This window comes from Oreochromis niloticus, linkage group LG18 (assembly GCF_001858045.2).
Source record: "Oreochromis niloticus isolate F11D_XX linkage group LG18, O_niloticus_UMD_NMBU, whole genome shotgun sequence".
In the NCBI taxonomy this organism is placed as follows: Eukaryota; Metazoa; Chordata; class Actinopteri; order Cichliformes; family Cichlidae; genus Oreochromis; species Oreochromis niloticus.
The window spans coordinates 6,446,451-6,469,045 of NC_031982.2; the positions used below are offsets into that span (position 1 = coordinate 6,446,451).

At 41.6% G+C, this 22,595-nt stretch overlaps 1 protein-coding gene across 2 annotated transcripts in view; it reads right to left on the reverse strand.

The window, feature by feature from the left end:
- The window catches only part of rem2 (RAS (RAD and GEM)-like GTP binding 2), a 32,650-nt gene extending 11,305 nt beyond the window's left edge, over positions 1–21,345 (reverse strand). Inside the window, exons 1-4 of one of the 2 annotated variants that reach the window (XM_005475902.3) lie at positions 20,442–21,345; positions 17,391–17,727; positions 15,021–15,094; positions 3,469–3,646 (exon numbers count right to left, since the gene is read on the reverse strand). In XM_005475902.3, the coding sequence (XP_005475959.1) occupies positions 3,469–3,646; positions 15,021–15,094; positions 17,391–17,721 (583 nt within the window). In that variant the 5' untranslated portion in view covers positions 17,722–17,727; positions 20,442–21,345. The remainder of the gene's footprint in view (positions 1–3,468; positions 3,647–15,020; positions 15,095–17,390; positions 17,728–20,441) is intronic. The other variant, XM_005475901.3, reaches the window with a different exon arrangement.
- Positions 21,346–22,595: the final 1,250 nt, after the last annotated feature.

Sequence of the window (22,595 nt, forward strand, 5' to 3'; positions counted from 1 at the left end):
TTTCACACATCACCCCAAATTGAGGCTCTCTTTCATACCCACAGCATTCTCGTACATTTGCCCTTCCCTGCGTCACTCCTCTCCTTCCCGTTCCTCTTATCAAAGCCCTCGCTTTGAAACCGCCTCGCTGACATCAAGCAGCGAGAAGATGGAGCGAGATGAGGGAGTCTGCTTGTTAGTGCGTTTAATATGTGGATGTAAATGCAGCCAGTTGTGAATATATGATGAGGACAAACGTACGTAAAGATTGTAAGAGCAGCTGTGCCCTGTAAAAAGGAGATTATCCAATCAGAGATATGCCTTCTGGAAAACAAACAAAAACAAAACATCAAGCAGCGCCGAGGGACACGGAGTTAAATATATAAATGAATATAAATCAAAACTGCAGAGATGACAGTGAAGGCTTGAGATCACAGCCATATATGACACAATTACAAATTTAGATCAAGGTCAAACTGGGTTGTCACTCTTTCTCTCTCTCTTTTTTCAGCTACTGCCACTCTTCACCCAGCTTCTGTTTTTAACATTAATGAAAATCCGGATAATGGGTTTGCCTGGCAGAGCTTCATAAAAATTCACCCATAAAAGTCCAGCCAAATTATAACCTGCCCGTGGTCTGATCTGTCTTCAGTGGATTGTCACCAAATAAATTCAGTGTAGAATTGCTTGTTTCTCCCTCACTGAATTTATTTAACTTCAGCTTCAAAACATACAAAAGCGTGCGAGGCTCGCTGCCCAGCAGGGTTGTTTAGCAAAGAAAAGTAAACTCTAAGATCTGTGGGATTTATGCTGCTTTTTTAACCTAATAAATAACATGAAATTATGGTTTCTTGACTTGATTTGGCTACCTGTCTATACAGAGGTGAGTAATCAACCACCAAGTAAATCTTGTGTTTTGTCAACTTTTTCTTATTTGATTTTTATACTATACAGTCATTCTATTCATCACTCTCAAAAAGCCTAATCACGCCCACTTTGATTGAGTTCGGTAGAATAATACAACATTTTTGTTTTTGAAAAAGCCAACTGGGGTAAACAGCTTTCATAGTTACTCCATATTAACATCTCATCAGTTTGTAGCAACAGATCACAGAACTTTGCTCCCATGAGGAGTCTACCACAGAGCATTAATCCCTGGATATTGTAAACAGTGAAGAAATTGATTTTGTTGATCAAAGATAGATCCCCAAAGACGGCTTCTAATGGAGATGATGTCAGCCTTGAGGAAGATTTATGGTAAAACAGCGTGCAGAGAGAGACAGATGAGCCAAGGCAGAGAAGAGGGTAAACAGAAGGGACTGATGAGTAATTGTACAAAGCACACTAGCATTATTCTCTGGGGAAAATGTGTGCTTATTAACTAAACATTTTCATTTTGGGCTTTTAGGCATTCTTATCTATTATAACCAGCAGCGAAAGCATCGGTACTGACCAGATCTATTGTGTGTTTAGGATGTTCCATTTGGGGAGGAATAAAGGAAAGTGGACAAAGAGAGTGCATTACAATTTTTCATGTGTTTCTTTTCTTGCGTCATTCACCCAGAAACATCATTTCCAATAAGCCCGTACATGATAAACATTACAAATGAGTCCATGGGAAAGTTAGGCAGCTGCGTCACGCTCAGATATGTCAACTGCAGAGATTAAAGGTTTAAAAACTGGAAAACAGCAATGACAAAGAAAGCTTCTGTGATTTTTGCAGCGCTGATGTGAGCACTTTTCAAAGGAATTGTATATTTGTCTGCGCTCACCACTGACGCTTTAAACTTTAATTAGATTTAGTCTCGCAATAAAAACAGTAAACCTCTGCAACACATTTCTTTTGTGAGAGAAGCTACTGCAGGAAAATGTCTGATTAATTTGTCCTGTTTGTCGTGCATTTTTAAAAGCATTTGTAATTAAATTGTCTGACAAATAGATTGGCTTGCCATGTAGCTAATTGCACAGTCTTTCCAAGACATCTGAGCTCTAGATTTGTTTGTGAAAGCCTAGTATTATTTTTGTAGGGTCCTTTTCTGCAGGTGTTGTACCTGTGTCTGTTCCCTCAGATTCACAAGAGTACTGAAAAATCACGAATTGAAAGCAGAAGGACGAAAAAAAAAACCTGTATATCAAGTCTGCAAATCTAAAAGCTTTTTTAAATACAAATTTGATCTGACAAATTATTCAATACATGCATTTTATTAGTTATATTTTATTAGATATTTTATATTATATTATTATAGTAAGCTATCTCTCATACTGTCACTGCTAGCTCCAAAAAACCAAGATGTTGACAGCTACATTGTCAAACTTAAAGCTTTATGACAGTTAGCATTAAGTCCATATTTTATCTAACTATAATGGATCATTATAGCGGGAGCGTCGGTCTGAGCAAAACTTTGCATGGACATTGTCACACAGACAGCAACTACATCTGTACATTTTTTTTAAAAAGATATATTTTAGGTCCCAGATCCTTGGATTTTTAAAATAAATTATGTTCATTTCATCATCCCCCTGCGAATGCAACGTTAGATTCTCTGTTTCAACGTACATTAAAAAATAAATTAACAGTTCACAAAATTTATATCCAAGATGGGATTTAGTTAGATTAATCACTAAATACAGAATGAATAAAAAGTGCTGCACAAATGTATGGAGGTCCACAGATACCAAAATGAATAAAATAAATTACTAAATAATTAATTGAATGTGTCATTAATTATTAAAAATGGAAATTAATTAGACGAGACGAGATCGGGCGTGCTCAGGGTGGTATGGCCGTAAGCTGAGGTGTTCCGGGCATGTCCCACCGGGAGGAGGCCCCGGGGCAGACCCAGGACGCGCTGGAGAGATTATATCTCTCGGCTGGCCTGGGAACGCCTTGGTGTTCCCCCGGATGAGCTGGAGGAGGTGGCTGGGGAGAGGGAGGTCTGGGCTTCTCTGCTTAGGCTGCTGCCCCCGCGACCCGACTTCGGATAAAGCGGATGAGGATGGATGGATGGATGGAAATTAATTAATTAATTAATTAATTAGAGATATAAATAATTAATCACATGGGTATTCAATTAATTTAAAACATTTAATAAATTATTTAATGATGTATTCATTTAATTCATGTTGGCACTTGTGGCCCTCCATACCGCTGGATTTTGCTAATATAATAAATGAGTCATTATGAATGCACTGGTGTAAATGTATTTTTTTACATTTCCCTTGATGATTACAGCTAAAGCTCTAGCTATGTGTTGAAAGTGTCTTTTAAAATCCAGAGAAGGCACTAATGTTATTACAGTAATGTGTATTCATATTACCACAACCCCATGCTAACAGCTTCAGCACTGAGGCAGTCTGAAAAACTGCTCCCTGTTACAGTTGGTATGGGGGTGACTGGGAGGTTACTGGGAAGAAAGTGGGAATCCATCATGGGTCTTTTTTTTGTATATACAGGTTATTCTACACACCAGCATCCATCCTTCTACCTACCCTCGGAGCTGATTTCACGGGACCGCACTAGGTCACTCTTGTTGCCCACAAGGATGATTGGGGTTTGTGGCTGGGACTCCCTGAGAAGGAGGCGGAGCTGGGCGGTGCGGTGAAAACTTCGCCTGTCTGTCACTGAGAAGACCAGGATACACACATCACACTGCAGTGTGGAGAGGTCCTGTGAATCGCAAACACACACATGTATTATACAAACACCTTGGTGGAGCAGACCGGTGTGCACACGTAAAAAGAGAGATCAGGTGACAGCAGAGCAGGTGTGGAATGTCAGGTGTCTACTAACCATTACAGAAGATTGTGTTGCATGCCACCAACAACCTGATCATTTGTCCTTCAACTGCTTTTTAAAATTGCCTCTCCAGTGCCTGCTGGTCTGTTTGTTCAAAGCCATGGGAAGGGCATCAACGCTATTTCCAAGCACTCAAATTTTTATCACTGTCCCGCGAGAGGACTCAGAGGGGGCTTTGCTCAACTTGACTATGCGCATGTCATGCTTCACTTTGAATTGCCTGACCCTCTTAAAAGTGAGCACCAACATCCCGTCGGGGCTTCCTGTCACAGAGGCTCAATTAGCCCGAGTGGCTCTTGCAGAAACAGCAGCTTGTAACTGCCGGGGACCATGTTTGCCCTCTATTGCTTTTCCTCTCGATTCAGTTGGCTGCGTTTACATTGGACTGAAGGTGGTGCAAAATCGGTCATGGCAAGCTAACTGAAAAAAATCATGTCCAGCAAGCAATCGTGGCTCAGTCCCTCCCAGCTGATCACTTGCTGACCCAGTCTAGCATGCTTTCAAAATAATGTCTTCTCTGCCGTTGCATCAGTCACACAGCTATTGTTGGGTGAGTGATATTAGACAGTCAAGATTAAGGAAACTGAACTGTCTGTGGCTAAAACGTGCTTTTACATTTAAGTTGGACCTTGTGGTCAGGGAGATTAGACTTTCATTAAAGCCATGACAAATGCACTGGTTCTTATATGGCGCTTTTCTACTTCTACTTGAGCAATCAAAGCCCTTTATAAAATATGCCTCATGTAGACTAACGCTTTTTTCTATGCTTTCTGTCTAACACTTCAGTGAACGCATTGGAGAAAAACTTGGAGTTAGTATCTTTCCCGATGGTATTTGGCATGCAGACTGGAACAGCCAAGAATCAAACTACCAACCTTCCTGTTAGTAGATGACCTGCTCTACCTCCTGAGTTGCATATGGCCAAGAGGTAATAAATAAGCACAAGGAATGTGAAGGGTATCTTCCTTTGGTGAAAAACCCAAAGAGGTGTTACCAAATAGCTGCATTAATAAATAACCTGGATCCAGATTTGGTGGCCCATTGACTTACAGTACTTTCATCAGAGCTATGTTATGATAAACCCCTGTACACTAACAGCACCCACAGCAAACATTAAAGCTAGAACCTAGTTAGTCAAAGGAGTTTGCAAAGAAAAGCGTCTGGACTTCTTTAAGTTGCTTGAAGACGTTTCACCTCTCATCCGAGAAGCTTCTTCAGTTCTAAGGTCAAATGGCCGTCTCGGATGAGAGGTGAAATGTCTTCAAGCAACTTAAAGAAGTCCAGACGCTTTTCTTTGCAAACTCCTTTGACTACGATGACCTGGATGACTGAGAACCTTCACAGACATAGAACCTAGTTAGTTTTCCTGCTATGTTTGTTGTTAAAGAGACAAGTATTCACTGCAGTAAGTGACGGAGACCAACTATAAAACTAAAAAGATTTGCCAAGTGACAAGATGTACAAGCTGAAACTTTTCCTGGTTTGGAAAAATAAAGCCAAACTGAAAAAGCTGCAGTTCCTTGAAGAACCACTTGAGGCTGGCTTCAATATAAAGTCAGTCCCAGAGACAGTATAACCTCCATGACTAGGGATGGGTATCGTTTAGGTTTTATCCGATACCAGTACCAAACCGGTAGTTTTGAAACAGTGCCGGTGCTTAAACGGTGCTCGAACCGGTGCTTAAAGAATGAAGAACACACACTTTGTCCAAAAACCTCTCATGTTTAGCTGTTTTTTTGTAAAAAGATAACAATGTTAGCCTTTTCTGCAGCTTCTGCAGGGCAAATATGGTATCACTCTGCTGGAAGCAGTGCTTAAACAATGGGAAAACACAAACTTTGTCCAAAAACCTCTCATGTTTAGCTGTTTTCCACTTTTTCTTTGGTCATTTTAGCCTTTTTGGCCAGGGTGAAGGGAGTATCTGCCATCAAACAAGAAGACAGCCGCATGTAACTACAACGGTGTTTGCTAACGTGGTTAGCCTACTCAACGTAAATTACACACGAACAACATTAAGCTACTGACCCAGAGGAGAACAGCCGCTGCTGCCATCATCATCCGTCATCATTTCTGCTACACTGGCAGGGCTAGGGGCCAGGACTCTCCTCTTCGGGTTTTTGGGGGATGTTGCTAACTCCAGGTCCGACAACAGGCACCACACCCGCAGTAGATGTGCACGGTGTGAGGTCTCGCAGCAAGCTATCAAATACGGTGCATTTCTCAGCTTTTAAAAAAACGCTATGCGTCACCAGGTGTTTCATCAGATTTGAGGTGTTACCTCTTTTGCACAGTATCAGCTTAAAGCACTTGTTGCAGGCTGCTGAGTTTGCATCTTTTGCTGTGAAGTACAGCCAGACTTTGACCGCTTCGCCTTGGGCGTTTTTAATCTGTAGCTCTGCTCTAAAAGAACGTTCGTACCTGGGCCCGCCTACTACGCTTGCAAAGATAAAATGATTGGCTAGAATCCAAAGTGTATGACATCTCAGTTAAAAAAAAGCACCGAAATAAAGCACCGAAATGTGCGCTGCTTTTCGGTCTGGTTACTACCGTTTATGTCAGAACCGGTGCCATTATGGCACCGGATACCGGTACCCATCCCTATCCATGACTGCTAAAAAATGCATATGATGTGGAGGGGTGGGTCTGACTGTGATACTACACACTCTTTGGCAAACAACTTGTGATTGACAAGTCATGCAGTTGCATGTTTCATACCCCGGATAATGCTCAATTTTGAAACACGGTGTAACCAAGACTTGGCTTTTTTTATTCAGTATGACCCAAATCAAGAACTCAGCAGTTAAATGTTTACAGAAGTTAAGTGATAAAGCTGTTTCCCCATAGACTTTGATAGGACCAAAGGTCCTTTTGCACTAATAGCTTTTGCCATCGGGCAACTGCTATTAGTGCATAGGAACATATTTGCATCCATAGCTAACTGCTTCCTTCATGCCAATGACAACATGACACTGAGGTTTTGTGGGTTCAGCAAAGCTTCTCCACAATAGCGTGCACATGGAAATATAGATTTGTTAATGGGTCAGTGGGGTCAAAAAGGTTAAAATGAAAGACATTTCATCTTATGTTGAACAAACTGAATCAATACAAACTATTTTTCTCCCAAAGACAGAAACCTGAAACCAAACCACACAGTGTAATGTCAGGCCTCGTTCTCCAGGCTACGTGTCGATAATACAGGAACCATTATGAAAATAGAACCGTAAAGTGGAAAGTACAAAGTTTTATATCCAGTCTTTGGGAAACACAGACTATGCAGTCTTTAGCTATAAAGGAATACACGCGCAGTGCATTTCTGTTCCCATTTTGTGGCGCAATAGCAGAAAATTAAGTTTATATAACATTCTTTAGCTTGGAGCTTTTCTCTTGACGTTACTGTAAACTAAAGGAATTATATGTGATGGTTGGTTTAATCCAAAACCTTAAATCTATAGCATTCCATCAGCAGACATAATCTATTCATATTTCAGCTGAAAATAGGACACAACCACAAATGACTGGATCAATAAAAAATAACTTATTTCGACCAGATAATCCAATCTGCCTGCTGAATTGGGACCGCATACAGTCTGCTTGTGTGAGCATGCCCATGCCCCTGCCCTACATCTACAGCTCCCAAGGTAAACATCCCAACCCTCCAGAGAGTTTCAGACGGCTGAAAAATTCAAACAATCTGAAGCAGCCAAGAACTGCCCGATCAGACCCCGAGCAGGAAATTCATGGGGAGCACCTTGGCACGCTATCTGTTTGACAGCGCACAGCAAAAGACAAGCAGAGGAAAAGGAAGGGGGGGGGGGGGGGGGGACGGGAGCCACCGGCCACCTGTCACTGATGGATTGGGGGGGATCAGGAGGAAGAATGAAAACAAGACAGAGAAAGAATCAGGGACAAATCTTTGCGAGAAAAGCCGTACAAAAATAGAGTAGACATCGATTAGATGGGCAATGAACCGATCCAGGAAGAAGGCTGTGACCAAGTAAATACACCTCTCTATCAAACGGAGGCAGAGCAACTCGGGACAGCGCCAACTCTCTCCCTCTCTTGATTAAGCAGCTTCTCTCTGTTCACGGAGAGCAGGCCATCTGTCAATACCAACTCCTCCCATGCACACACAAATACAAAAGCCAGGCACACATGCACATACAATCATCCACAACATTCACACAGTACTAATATAGCATTCAGGGGAATTTTAATGGAATTATCAAGATTAAAAACAGGGACTCGTCTGGCTGAATTAAACAACATTTTGCCAAAATGTGAAAATCCAACAAACCAATGCAACTGAAGAGGAGCAAACCAAATGCAGAGCCAGCAGGATGAATGCAAACTGTGTAAACACCAGGGTGAAGTCAAACAAGAAAATAACAAGAGCAGGGAAGGGAATAAAGGAAGGAATTAAAAACCCAAATATCCACAAAGAGAACTAACCTTTAAAATAAACCAGGAACTGAAATGAAAGCGAGATAGACAAAAAGCAGCGATATTCAGACAGGAGGCAGAGCTAAATGCTCAGAAACACAAAAGAAGTGTTCGTCAGTCCTGGGACCACTTCAGTTTTTTTTTTAGGAAAACCTTATAGTGCTAAGTTTCAAAATCTGGAGAACTTCCCAGTACAGTTGAAAAAAGTCAGAGTAGTAGATTTGTTTTGGAATAACACATTCAATATTCACATATGCCTGGATCTGATCCATAAGTTTGACTATCTAGGAATCATTCTGTATACATAGATATGTCTTTGCTAAGTCTGAATTTTCCCTGCACTGGGGCTGAGCTTCTCATACTCAGATGATTACACAGTCATAAGTCCCCGATTAAAATAAAGGAACAGTATTTGTATTCAAAGCTACAGTTGTGATACTGGCTCTATATTGAAATTATGAATAAAGAATGGCCTTTTTTTCTGTGGGCGTCTGTAGCTTTGGGCTAAATCCTCATACGACTCCTCCTTATGCCTCATGCTGTTACCCATCATTTATGACTGTGCATTACTTTCTCCCTTATTGATAGCCTCAGTTTCATGATGCTTAGTTTTAGTGCTGACTTTTAGGGGCCATAAAAACAGCATAAACATAAAGCTTTAGTTAGAATCTGTTCTAAATGACAAAGAAAAGGCTTTCTAAGACTTAACGTCTCCACATTTCCTGTTCCTGGCAAAGATAATATTGATGGAGCTGCGCTCATCAATCTCATTACATCTCAGTACATCTCATTGAAACTTCAAACACTTTATTTTGAACTGGTGGAAACTATTTGAGAAGCTTAAAGTGTGTAACAAAGTTTCTGCACTATTCTATGAATCAAAATCAGCACCTTTTAAAGACTCCTATAGGTGGTGAACAAGGAGGATGATGAAAACTGCAACATTAAGAACAGTAACTTAAGACAAATTTCATGTGCTAGACCATGTTCTCGTTCACGGAATGAAAATAAGTGACGATGAAAAATGTGGGAACACTGGTTGTTGAAGACTGTGTCATTTCTGAAACAATCACCTGGGTTGTGTTTATCTTATGTTAAAAAGAAATAAAATAAACCTCCAAATCTCCTCCAAGAGTAAATATTTAAAATGTGTCTGCTTTTGTCTCATAAGATGTCTTGTTAGTGCAATGATTAATTCAACAGCATGAGTCAGGTAAACCTCGTGAAAGTAGACCAAAGCATTTCTTTTCCACTTTGGACCAGCGACCCCGTCCTCCAACGCAGCAGCATTGAAATGAAGCAAGATTGCAGACGAAGGATCAAAGATCGGATCAAAGCCTGTCCTCAGGCCTGACCCAGCACCGAGACGTGACTCTGAAGCTGAACAAATCATTCGTCGGCTTCAACTTAGCAGGTACATTCAAAATACACTGTAATGCATTCACTGTATTATAAAGAAGAAAAGCTAGTTTTCCCCAGGAACCACATGTCCTGAACACTGCGGGTTGGTTTTTGTGTGTGTGTCAGGTTGTGTATATGGATTAGTTCTGAGAACAGATGAAATTATGGAGAGTGATTTTACCAAAAGAGTCAGTCAGAAAAATTGTAATGAAGGGAATATAATCGAGTAAATGATACTTAGTTTTGTAAATCAGTTAGAAACAGTCAAATAGAAGGGTTCAATGGTGTTTCATATACAAATTCCTGGGGGGGGGGGGTCAAAGGTAGAGCCTAGAGTGTGTTGCTCTCTGTGCTGTTGAAGTATGGTATCATCATAGCAAAAATCTTCTGCAAGTGCTGCTGATGTCAGACAGGCAGCCTGCCCAGGACTTACCACCTCGGCAAATTCTGCCCCAGAGCAGAATGTCTGATTTACAGATGTGTTTTTCTAAGAAATTGTTTGTCCAGAGGAACAGCAGATACAATTTGTGCAGACCAAGAATAGCTTTTAAGGAGATACAGCCTGAGAGACAGGGCAGCTTGTAATCCTTGATTCAATTATGAACTCTGCATCATATCAAAAAGTGCCTAAAGATAATCGTGACCATTGGTCCAAAAGTAGAAGTTTAATCACAAGCTGACTTTGTGACAGGATAAAAGTAGTAAACCCAAATATGAATGGACTAGTTGAAGTTCAGATCTGAATCCTCATTGAGATGTTGTGGGGGATTTGAAATGTTAAGAAAAACCCATGAATTGACTTTGCAGCTGAAATAATTTTTGGTGTATGAGTGGTCATAAATTTACTTTTCAGCACAGAAGGCTTTTACTGTTCAAGCACAACACTTTTATCTGTATGTTTCAAAGACGATCAAATGTGCCTTTTAAAGGACTATTGTCTTTACACGACTCTGTCATTAAACTGGAAAGATTACCAATTTTCATGCGTTGTTGTGGGTTTTTTTAGCTTTTTTATAAAAACAACTTTTTCCACACATGCACAAACACATAGATTAGCATGCACTCTAAAAACCACTCACATGCTGGCTAGTGCCACGCACTACATCAGTATCCATTAACAGTGAGGACAATGAATCACTTATCAGGCATGATTTGCATAACATGTTGTGGCTCTGTGAGCACTCAGACTATTATCCCCTCCAGTTGTGGTTTAAAAAAAAGGCTGAAGCAGAGCATTTGGCCCTTTTTTGAGAGGATGTGTGAGCATCCTCTCACTGCTTCGAACACACATCCCGAATGACTGCAAGCTGTTTGCTTTGCAGCACAAAATACATAAGCAAAGCAGCTTTAGGGCCTTTACATGGAAACAAAAGGGTCAAGCACATCCCCACCTGCTTGAACAAACATACACAGACATATATATAGCCGTATATAGCCTCCATTCATCTTTATGAAAAGTAAACACATGTACTTTCCACACGCCTGCCTCTTTGGCCTGTGCTGTATTTGTCTGACTGACTGGCTGTCAGAGCAAAATGAAAGAGCGGGAAGATCAATAAAGATGCGAGGGTGATGAATGGAGGAACAGAAAATGACAAGGAAAAGGACGAAGGAGGAAGGCGGAGCAAATGCAAGAAGAGAAGACAGAGGAGCACCTTGCTCTGTGGTAGTCAAAATCTGATAATAGGATGATGAAGCTTAGTGCAGATGGAATGCTGAGTTAGTGGGTTCGCTCTTTCTCTTTTACTTACTTACTGCTGCACAGAGACAACCCTAAGGAAACATATATCTGAGTCCATCTGGCCTGCACTGAGTAAGCCAGACATACGCCTGCACATACATACCCATTCCATAATCCAACCATGAATGACCACAGCTTGCTGAATAAAGCTGGCATCACAGCACAGACTCAGTACACCATAAAGACCGTTAGTGCACCATGGAGACTATTGCACGCCACCTCAGACACACACAAGCGCACAAGCACAACATACACAAAAGGATCAAGTAGTAATGGGTGTCCCTGTATGACCTAGTTTCAAGCTGAAATATGTCAGTGTGTGGAACCAGCTCCCTGCAGAACTGTCTATTAGTAAATCCCTGAATCCCTGCCCAGATGCTGCTCTGTTCTTGACCCATGACCTCTATGTACATTGAGGATAAAAGAGGATTTCTTTCCAGAACACAATAAAGTATTAATAATATTAAAATTGTTCCATGATCATAGAATTTTTTTTTTTTTTTTTTTTTATAAGGTTTGATCTGACTTTTGGGCTTAGAAAAACCTAACAAACGTTAGATTGTTCTTTGCCATTATTACTCTTATTTTATCGTTTTAAAAAAGAACGTTGCCTGACGTATGTACAAATTATGTTAACACTCATAACATGGTTGAAGGCTATTTCTCCCATCTTTCTTTATTCTTTTCATGTAGCAATTATAAATGCCAATACTGATAGACACTGACATAACAAAGAAGCTGAGGGTAATAAGTCAGTCCATCTGAAACAACCCAGGTCAGCAAATTTTTACCATTAGCTACCATGCTAGATAGCTACTGATGTCAAATTATGCTGGTGTTTTCTAGGTACAGTGACTAGAAACAACAAACGGGCTAATGGATAGCTGAAGCAGCTAGCAGAGTTAACAGCAGGGTTAGCGGAGCGCTAATGCTAAACAACATGCTTTTTGTTGATGTCGTGTTCATCTACTTATGACCAACAGTATAAATCTTATATACAGTAAATCACTCAGTAAAGACCGACTTGGCTGCATTCAAATTATGTTTCCAAACTGCTGCTCAGCCACATGATACCATTAGCCCTTCCACAGTTAATCTGTTGATCCATTTTAATTTCTAATAGTGCTTTCTCTAGTTGACATTAATCTCTTAAATATAATACACAAAACTGTGACTTCAACCTTTATTTTGGTTCACACACTTATCTGCACAAGCAAAATGAGCAGTAGCTCCCACCGGAGACTAAAACAAACAGAACTGCTTAGGTATAATAGCTTATATGGATTGGGGCAAGAAATAGGGAACCGTAAATAGTGCAGAACGACTCTCTTAAGACTAAACAACAGCAAAACAGGAAAGACAAAAATGTCCAGGGAGTTGCTTCCCTGGACAGAATTCAACACTGAAGTCTGTCTCTGCTCCAAGAATTGGCTGGTTGAACTGTGTTTTTCTTCCTTCCTAATTGAGATAAGAAATGTGGTCAAGCAGCAATTATCTTCTTCCAAATTGCATCCTGACTTGCTTTAACATAATAAACGATCCTACCCTTAGGTGCAGGAGCAAATTCTCCTCACTCCATGCTGATAAACACGCATACTGTGCATCATTGCCCTACATTCTTCCAGGCCTGAGGCTGCACATTTTGGTTGCTTACAATAAATATAAAGATTTTAAGCTATCAAATAACAATGGAAACTTCATAACTCATTTAGGGAAAAGGTATCCACTTGGTCTTTGACACAGAGACCCTACTGGCTGTTTAAGGCTTAAATCAATGACCAATCTCAGGCTTAGAGTGGAGGACAACATAGGCTGGCTAGGGCAACGCCAAGTGTGCCAGTGTTTCTATTTCTGGCACATCGTGACTTATTTAAACCATCCTATCCCTATAACGTCATCAACACTCACAACGTCCCAGCGTCTGGCCAAGCAGACTCTCAGCCTTCTGTGGCTGTGTTCGCTGGTGTTGTTTTACACATTTGACCAGGCCGATGCAGAGTGTGCATTCACGCACGCGGGTACAGTCTGTATATATTTACAGGTTCTTTTGCCCTTACAGTGCGCTCTACCTGTGATTTGTTGTGCAACGCTCCCTGCAGTTCGGGGAAAATTGTAGCTCCGACTGGACGTCCATGTACCAATCAGTTGTGAGTCGAACCGAGAAGTACTTGAAGGAGCAATCTATGGGTGTAAATGCCACCTTTTCACATTTTTTTGGCAGTTTGCATTGCCAGGAAAGGAAGAGCCCTGGATGGGGCCAGGCCAGAGAACGGATGAAGCCCCACAGCCAGCAGGGTTGGATGCTGACTATTCCAGCATCATTTCATGCGTGAGCGAGTGAGTGATTAATTCAGCCACGTTTGAGTGCGTATGTGTGTGTGTCTGTGCATGTTGCTATGGTAACTTGGGTATAGGATGGGTTGCCCCACGGAGAACACTTGCGGCTCACTACAAGACCAGAAGCCTTGCCTCTTGGGATGGTGAGTTTAATGGTTAATGTTGTGCTAGTTCAATGCCCGGCCATGCGTTAGACATCTGGATGACATCTGTCTCTGCACCTGATTGTGTGTATGTGGGACACTCTGCCTTTAGACTCTGTGTGCATATATATTGTATCTAGTGGCATTACCGCAAAACAACGACAAAACAAAACACTAGCATAAACGTGACGCTGAACAGGGTTGCTGCCACTCGCCCCACCAACTGCAGACGCCCCTGGAGTCTTTCCAAGCTCCCCGCTGTACTGCTTCTGTTGCTTCAGCCTTAATGCCCTGCCTTGTATAAACACGCACATAATAACAAATATAATTAACTCTCAGCAAGATTTAACCAGCAGAATGAGGCGAGCAAGCACGAAAAAAAGCCACCGAAAGAACAAACGAGGGTGCGGTGGTATTCAAACACAAGGACTGCAAGGCAACAACACTGGAGGTGAGAAAGGGGGAGCAGGAAAAGTGAAGAAGGGAGCACCCCTGCTGTGGATGCTCCTGAGTTAAATGTGACTAATTCAACCTTAAGAAAAGAGAAAGCCCAGTGGACATCTGGAATAGGATGATCTACCCTACATACTAATTAGAGGGCTCTACTGTTCCATCACATTATTAACAGCCATTAATAACTGCACGCCTTTTGATTTTGCATAATGCCCTCTGTGTCAAAAGAAGCTGTTATTGTGCTCCACCGCTGGCTGCTGGTGCTCAAGTTTCTCCTGCTACGACAATCATCACCACCAAGTCACATTAACTCGCTCGCACTGTTCAACTCTAAAGACCGATGATGCGTAGCAGGAGCAATTTTAGCCTGCGAAGAAATCGTCTTTTTTCCGCAGATTTGAATAGAAACATACGTCGTTAACTACTGAGTGATTTCCACTTTTGAGAGAGAGAACTTCAAAGAGATCAAGTACAGTGAACGCAGCTGCTCCTCCAGGATTCCCTCTACAGTGGAGGGGACACACACGCAAACGCACAAGTAGGCGTAAAAGCAAAAGTATGAATGCACTCTCTTTACACGTGAAATCGGACAAATGGCTTTCCCTGTTCTTCAGTACAGGCAAAGATTATAAAGAGTGGGAAGAGAAAGAGGGCAATGAGTAAGAAGGGACATAGAACTGGTTGAAATGTGTAAAAAAGAAGACAGAGAGAGGACGAAGCTGTCAGTCACCTGTTTCCAGTTGTCAAAAATGATGACTTTGCTGTCCTCGTCGTCCACTGTCACCGTATACTCGTAGCCCTCACCTGCAAACAAAACGCCCTCGTCACACATAAGAAAGGACAATGCAGCTCATGTTAAGAATTAATAGGGGGGTCTGACAAGTTGTAAAAGAAAATCATAACAGGAATTGTGGAGATAAAAAGAATGAATCACAATATTCACTACTTAAGTAGATTGTCTGCATATTCTGCCTCAAGACACTGATGAACCAGTTTAAGTCTTAAAAACTGTCCTTGACCTACTCGAGAGTCCTTACATCATCATCTGTGAAGATTACAGCAAAGCGTTTAAAGACTGGGCTTTGGAGCTAAATGATGTGTTTATGAAGGCGGTATCATGCAGATGTTTTAATGCTATTTTGCTCCAGTTTAAATGATGATGGTGATATTCCGCATTTTCTTAATTGTCAAGGAATCCCATGAAACAAATATTTAAGCCCACACGTTAAAGCCCAGTCTAACTGCTCTGCCTTATCGGCGACTCTCGGTCCAAGGCTCTTTGCTCTTACCGAAGAAGGAAATCTTTTAAAACAGCTCGTCAAAAAGTAGATTTTCCCCATTTCCTATAAGTCCAGGTCAATTTTTACCAAATGCAACTTGAAACGAGATTTATTATTTTGGGAATGAACTGTTTTCAGTTGCAGATTAATAGAGATTTTTGACTATTCACAGCAGCAGGGCAGTGTATATGAGACAGTGCAGATTGAGTCCATACAGAGAAATAACACATCACGTGTCAGTATTTTGAATCACATAATTTTCCATCATCTGATCTCAAAAGGCATTTTTTTGAGTAATGGACATTGAATCTTATGATACATTTGAAATACAGGCACATCTGGAATCACTGCGGCGACTGCCGTTGGTACGCTACCTTCCTGCAACCACATGAAACTCACGAATCCCCTCTTTCTAACTGTACGTGTTTTAATTGTTACCGGCAACAGCTGCAAAATTAAAGCACTTTGAAAATCTGATGATTCTTTTTGATACACAAAAACAGCCAGATGGAGCTACTGTACGTGCCCATTTAAATATCGTAAATTCATTTAGGCGTAACAAACTGAAGCTTCCTATCATTACACCATTAGCACAAACACTTCTTCTTTAAAATACACAGTAAGTGTGGAAAACTCACCGTGATCAATGAGATTTCTGCTCTTAGGGACAACAAATCTCCCGGTGTAAATCAATCTTTGGAAAGTAATTACTTTGCGTATTGGCTGGTAAGGTGTTACTCCACTCACAGATGCTATGGTTCTGGAGCATCTGTTCAAAACTACTAAGAAAGTGCTAATTGAATAGGTGTTGTGTCTGTTTTTTTCTTTCCACCCTTTGCAATTTTAATGTGTGAATAATTGAACAGTTTAGTGCACCACTTAAATTCCCCGGCATGATAAGAGCGCCATTGGGGAAACATGTACAGGCTCCTTGGCTGAGAGGGGTTTTTGTTTCTCTCCCTGTATGATGCATAAATCCAAACGTACAATGTTGGCAGCAATGAATACCACATGATGATGTCAAGGGTACGTCAGCTTTATGCATGATGGAGAGCTTTCGTCTCTTAATGACAGTGACTTGTCGATTGGACAAGAGCTGATTATCCCCGGTGTTAAACTGAGCTTTGCCACAGACAGAGCTGCTGACTGACAGAGGAGGAGGGAGGATCGGGACAGTTTTAATGAGCTTTAATGGTAGACATGTATACCTTAAGTAGAAATATACCCAATGACACGAAGACCAATAAACCAGAATATCCCATTTGCCTGGCTGAGGTCACTGAGACCTTTTACATGTCTCTTTATTATATGTAAAGCTACAGCTAGTAGCTGGTTATCATAGCTTAGACTAAAAAACAAAAAAGGTGGAAACAGCTGGTATGGATTAGTGCAGAATCCCTTGGTCCCACCTACCAATCTGCACAATGTCTGCATGCTAAATATATAAGCATTTGCTTAGCTGAGCAAAAAGAACAGGAAAAAAGGGAAACCTGTAAACGTCTTTTGGAGGTGAGAAATTACTCTTTGGTTTTGTACTTAATGGAAACTAAAAAGGTATAGCCTTCTCCCATAGCCTTCATGCATAAGCGCTACTGATGTACACCAGTCTTTTTTAGACATTTGGACACTACATGATTTAGGTAGTCATGATATGTTAATGGCAAAAAAAAAAGAGCTTAAAGAGTGGTTGGGTGAATTTTGTAGTTGGATGAGCGTGCCTTACTGTTTTCTAAAGTTAAACCTTGGAAGTGGAAACAAACTGAACATAGGTGAACATGCATGCATGAAGACATTCCATCAATCTCTGTCCAGGTCATTACCACATGCTTGTGTCTCAGAGTCTATAGAGAGGGATCTGTCTGACTGCCCGGCCAGAGATAAGGCCAGCGACGACTTGCCCACGCCATTCTGTCCCAGTAGCACTATCCTCAGTGCCCCGCCATGGCTGTGGTAAGATGACTGGGCAGCAGCCGATTGGCTGAAGGACTCATCCCGAGGCACCGCTGTGTCACTGATAGGCAACGTGGTAGGCTCCTCCAAGCCCGGGATCCAATCACAGTCCTCGGATACGGCCTCTTCCCTCCGCAGCTGGTGCTTGACAGGCAGGGGTGTGCTCCCTCGTCGAAGCGGGGGTGCCGTCGTTAGAAACATACTGTACTAGAGTGAAATAGAGACAAAATAGGAAAGACTGTCACTGGGCTTGGCGGGAGGTGTTGCTGGCACGAGTGCATTCCCAGATTTTTAAAGTTCAAAGCAGACAGCTGATCTACCTGTAACGCTGCCTATTCTTGTCCATGTTATCGCAGGAGAATGTGGGAGGGGAAGGGGAAGGGTACTTCCACTGTGTGTGCGTATGTGTGTAAAAAAAGGAGAAGGAGGGAGGTGATAACAGCAGAGGTGAGACAGATGAATGGCAGTGTGAGAGAAAGATGCTGATGAAGACACAGAGCATGTCAAAGGGAAAATTAGGAGAGGAGGAGGGAGATGTTGGGGTGGGGAGTGGTGATATGAGGGCAGTAGGAGCTGCTGACTGAAAAGTGACAGCAGGTTGATAAGGATGCAGAGAATGAGGTGGAGACCAGAGAACAACAAGAAGCGTGCATGTAACACGGAAACATTTGGCAAGGATAGACAAAAAGAGACTGCAGCTGTGCGTAATAAGTGCACTCAGGTGGCTACATGCTGCACGGTGAGTGTGTGCACAGCGGGAATTCACATGCAAACAGGTCAAAAACATAAAGTCTGCATCTTTATTCTTAGTCTTTTAAAAATGGAAATCTATAATGGGGGGCTTCCAGTGGTTTTGTATAGAACAATGGCTTTGCTGAGAAAGCTGTGAGTGTTCCTGCACGAGCACAATAGTGCATGTGTCTGTGTGGGAGTGTGTGTTTTGCAGCCACAGCAGGTCAACCACAGAAGACCCGCATTAATATTAATACAGCAATTAATCTAGCTCCACAGCAGCACCGAGCATTGGTGGCTCTGTGTCTGTCTGTGGCACAGCCAAGTACAGTACTGGCACTTAATTAAAGGGGACTGACACAATAATAGGAGCACACTCGAATACATTACAATGCAGTTTACAGCTACTGTTGTGTTACTGAGCTGAGCACGTCACAGGCTGACAGGACACGAGGTACAAGTCATAAACTTGTGTGTTGAATTCGATTTGGGTAGGTTGCCATAATGTAGCAAACTAAAAAGGTATAGCAGAAAGGTTAGGTATATTGTAGCATATAGTATAGCATAAAGTATAGAATAGTATAGTAAGTATACTATAGTTTATTTTACTATAGTATAGTATATAGTACACTATAGAATAGCACAAAGTAGTATAGTATAATGTAGCACATAGTATAGTAGTATACTATAGTAAGACAAGTAATAGTAATACTCCATACTGTAGTGTAGTTTAGTATACAATAGTACACTATAGTATACAGCACACACACCAAACTTGCTACTTAATGGTTTTTAAAATGAATAATGAAAGTTAATGGAAGAAACCCAGTTTACATTTGGTTCCACAGATATCACGATGTATCAGAGAACTGTTGTCCTGTGTGATACCATCACTATTGTGACAGTACTGCATTGTTAGTTACTCTGTACATACCATTTGTAGTGTTTTTGTATAGTGTTGCATGGAGATGTCTTTTTTAAGAAGTACACCTACTACTGATGAAACTGAGCTATTTTAAGAAAGAAAGTGTAATTTCAAGAATGTGTATTCAGTAAGTCTGCTGTTGTCACAAAGCAATGCTGACAAGAAAATTAAAGAAAGCTGTTGGCACAGCTCTTTGACTTAACCACTGTAATTTGTGTGGTCTGACTGGTATAATGTGAAATAATGTCTTTGCCAGTAAGGAGGCTGCAGATCTGACAGTGATTCAGACCTCTGGTTTGGATGAAATGTAACAGTTTGGACAGCCAGCTTCATGATAGGATCCTCTGACTGCTAACATGACGCTTTTCCTGGTGTAAAATAGAGCACAGAGTGTAACAGTGCAGTCTGAAGTGCACTATAGCGTGACTGTAGTGTTGTTAATATTGTATAGTGTTTTTACAATAAAATGCAGTTGAGGTGTGGCTGATTGTGACACTTGAGTATGTAGCTCTCTCATGCACACACAGACACATCACTCAGAGCCTGTCGCTCAGGTAGCTCAATTAGATTAGCCAAAGGATCTAATCAATTAAGCACGCCTTTATTGTCTGCTGCGCTCAGGGGAGCTTTCCTACGCAGAGACCGTGACCACGGATCGCGCCAGCGTGTCAGGGGTTAATCTCTCTCTCGCCAGGCTGTCTAGAAACTGGGGCAAACAGCAGTGCATAATACAAAATTAATACTACAGGCTATGTTTTTATTCTCTCTTCCTCACAGCCCAATCATACAGACACTGCTGTTTCTTTCCAGCCCAGTTAGTCTTGTTTACTTTCGACTCTTACGAGCCGTGTTTACTGTACAGCTCATCCATAATTCTGCTCAGCATCTATGGAGTAACCTGTGGGATTAAGTGCTCCACTATATGGACGGATCGAAGGCGTTTAAGAAGTGTAACACTTGCCGATGATTTACAGGACACACTGATATCCTGTCACAGCAAACGCCGAAGCACGTAACAGCTAGTGGGGTTTAGACCGGGTGAGAAAATCTGGTTCATTAATATTCAGTCTTTAAAAGTCACCAATGAGCAGTCAAAGTTCGCGCGATAGTGAAAGAAATGAAGAGCCTAAATAATAATAATAATAAAACAATTATATAATGAAAGTGGAAAAAAAGGATTCCCGCACATAGAAAGTGTAGCTGTGAGAAACCAAAGTGTGCTGAAGAAAAAAAAAAAAACGTAGCCGGTGTTGTAACAGCGTACCTGGAGTGCGTGGCTGGCTATTGTGCAGAGCGCGCGAGGCTGTAGTGGAACATCTGCGTCGCCTTACCTGGTCAGCCATGGTTAACGGTGAGTCTTCTCTTTGCAGAACGAGGCTCAAGTCATCTGTGCTGCTTGCAGACCCGGCATCACATTCACCACGGCTTTAACGCACGGCACACAAAAGGCACGCGCGACTCATTTAACGTGATGTTATTCTCCCCTTCTCCGCCGAGTAAAACCTCCCCCCCCTCCTCCTCCTCCTCCCTGCCTCCCTCCTTCTGCTCACTAGAAAAGAGAGGTGCGGCGCGTGGAGCGCCGGGATGGGAAGAAGCAGGCTGCCAGGTGGAAGAAGACTCTATACCTGCGTCTCCGCTCGGCATAGGAGGCGACTTTCTATGGGAAGGAGATGAGGACGGACAGCCACCGGCACCGAAACGCATCCCCTCATGTCCTCTGAGAGGAGTCCCAGCGGACAGCAGTTTGTGCGCTCCTCTCTCCACCTCCAGTTAATACCTGCATCTCTCTCTCTCTCTCTCTCTCAGTGTGTGTGTGTATAACCGTGTGGGAGTGCGCCCTTGAGTGACTGCAGAGTGATCTTGGGTTGGAGGTGAAGGGACTGATGAGTACGGGGTGGTGTGCCCCTCCCTCGTTCCTCCAGCGCAAATATTTTTCTAATGCTTTCGAAACGCTTGTTAAGTTCTTTTCAAAAACTGTGCGTGTGTCAGACACCAGGGTTTGAGCTGCTCCCGTGGAAAAAATTTCATTCAGTTTTGACAATTGTTAGCAGCTTCTGTGGCTGTGAGGCGGAGCGGCCGCCAGGGGGAGGCAGAGAGACAAGATAAGATAAGATAACCTTTATTAGTCCCACACGTGGGAAATTTGTTTTGTCACAGCAGGAAGTGGACAGTGCAAAAGTTATATAGCAAAATTAGAATACAATAAGAATAGAATAGAATAGAAATAAGAATACTGTACACAACTGTAAAGAACAGAATAAAATAACATCTCGTGGATAGAAAAAAAGGCGCTGCCGCTGAAGGCTTGTACAGAGGAATGAGGGTGTTGCCAAAAAGTGATTTCCGGTGTTTCCATTTTTTTTAATGTATAATATTTTTGCTATATTTTTGTCAATATTGATAAATACTCTGGGATCATCGGGATTTAAGGAGTTATATATAAAAAAAAGCAAATGACCTGTTTTGCAAGTATCTTAACGGACCTGCTGCTACATTATAATCAATCCAGCTCTTTTTGACCACTTAAAATATCTTTATTTAACTATTATGTTATATTTGTTGCAATTTTACTGCTGCCGTCTTGGCCCCACCTCTCTTGAAAAAGACATTTTTAATTTCAATCAGAGTTTTGTGTTCATAAATAAAGGGTATATAAAAGTCGCTTTGCCAAAAATCGATTGCGGAAATGCTCTTTTTGGCCGAAAACAGCTTGATATCATTCACGGGAGATATGTTTGATGTGTGTTTCAAAGATTATAGGTCGACATGTCATTTAAAATATATAAAATATAACATCATAGTTTTATAAACATATTTTAAGGAACTACGATGAGTATAATGTGGGTACAATAATGTCATAAAGAGACTTGCAAAACAGGTCATATCTTTGTTTTATATATAAGCTCGTTGTAAATCCTGTTCACTGCAATCTATTTGAAAATACAAGTAAAGATATTAGACATTAAAAACACATAGGAATTTCTGAAATCACCTTTTTGGCAAAACACCGGCAGCATCTTAGATCACAGAGAAATAAATAGCAGTGGATGGCCTTCATACATTAAAAAAAACAACCCCCAGAGCTCATTTCAGGAGGGGATTTCAATTTCAGCGTAAGTAGAGTGTAACAAGCCCGATTCCACAAAAGCTGGGCAGCTGTCTGCTTTGAGTTCTGTTTTGATTTTATGGAGTTGTTGGAGGTGAAAAACATGAGGACTACTTTTGCATTACCTAGCAACACTTTTGCATCCTCCAACAATATGTTTTATAATCCAATTCCTTCGGAACAGATGGTGTGCGAGGCCATTCCAGTTGTGGTGCCACTTAAGGAAAAGACTGTGGATATGGAAAGGAGAAATGGCACATTTAGTGCTCATAACTCACTTTAAATGGCTGATGTCTGACAGTATCTAACTGG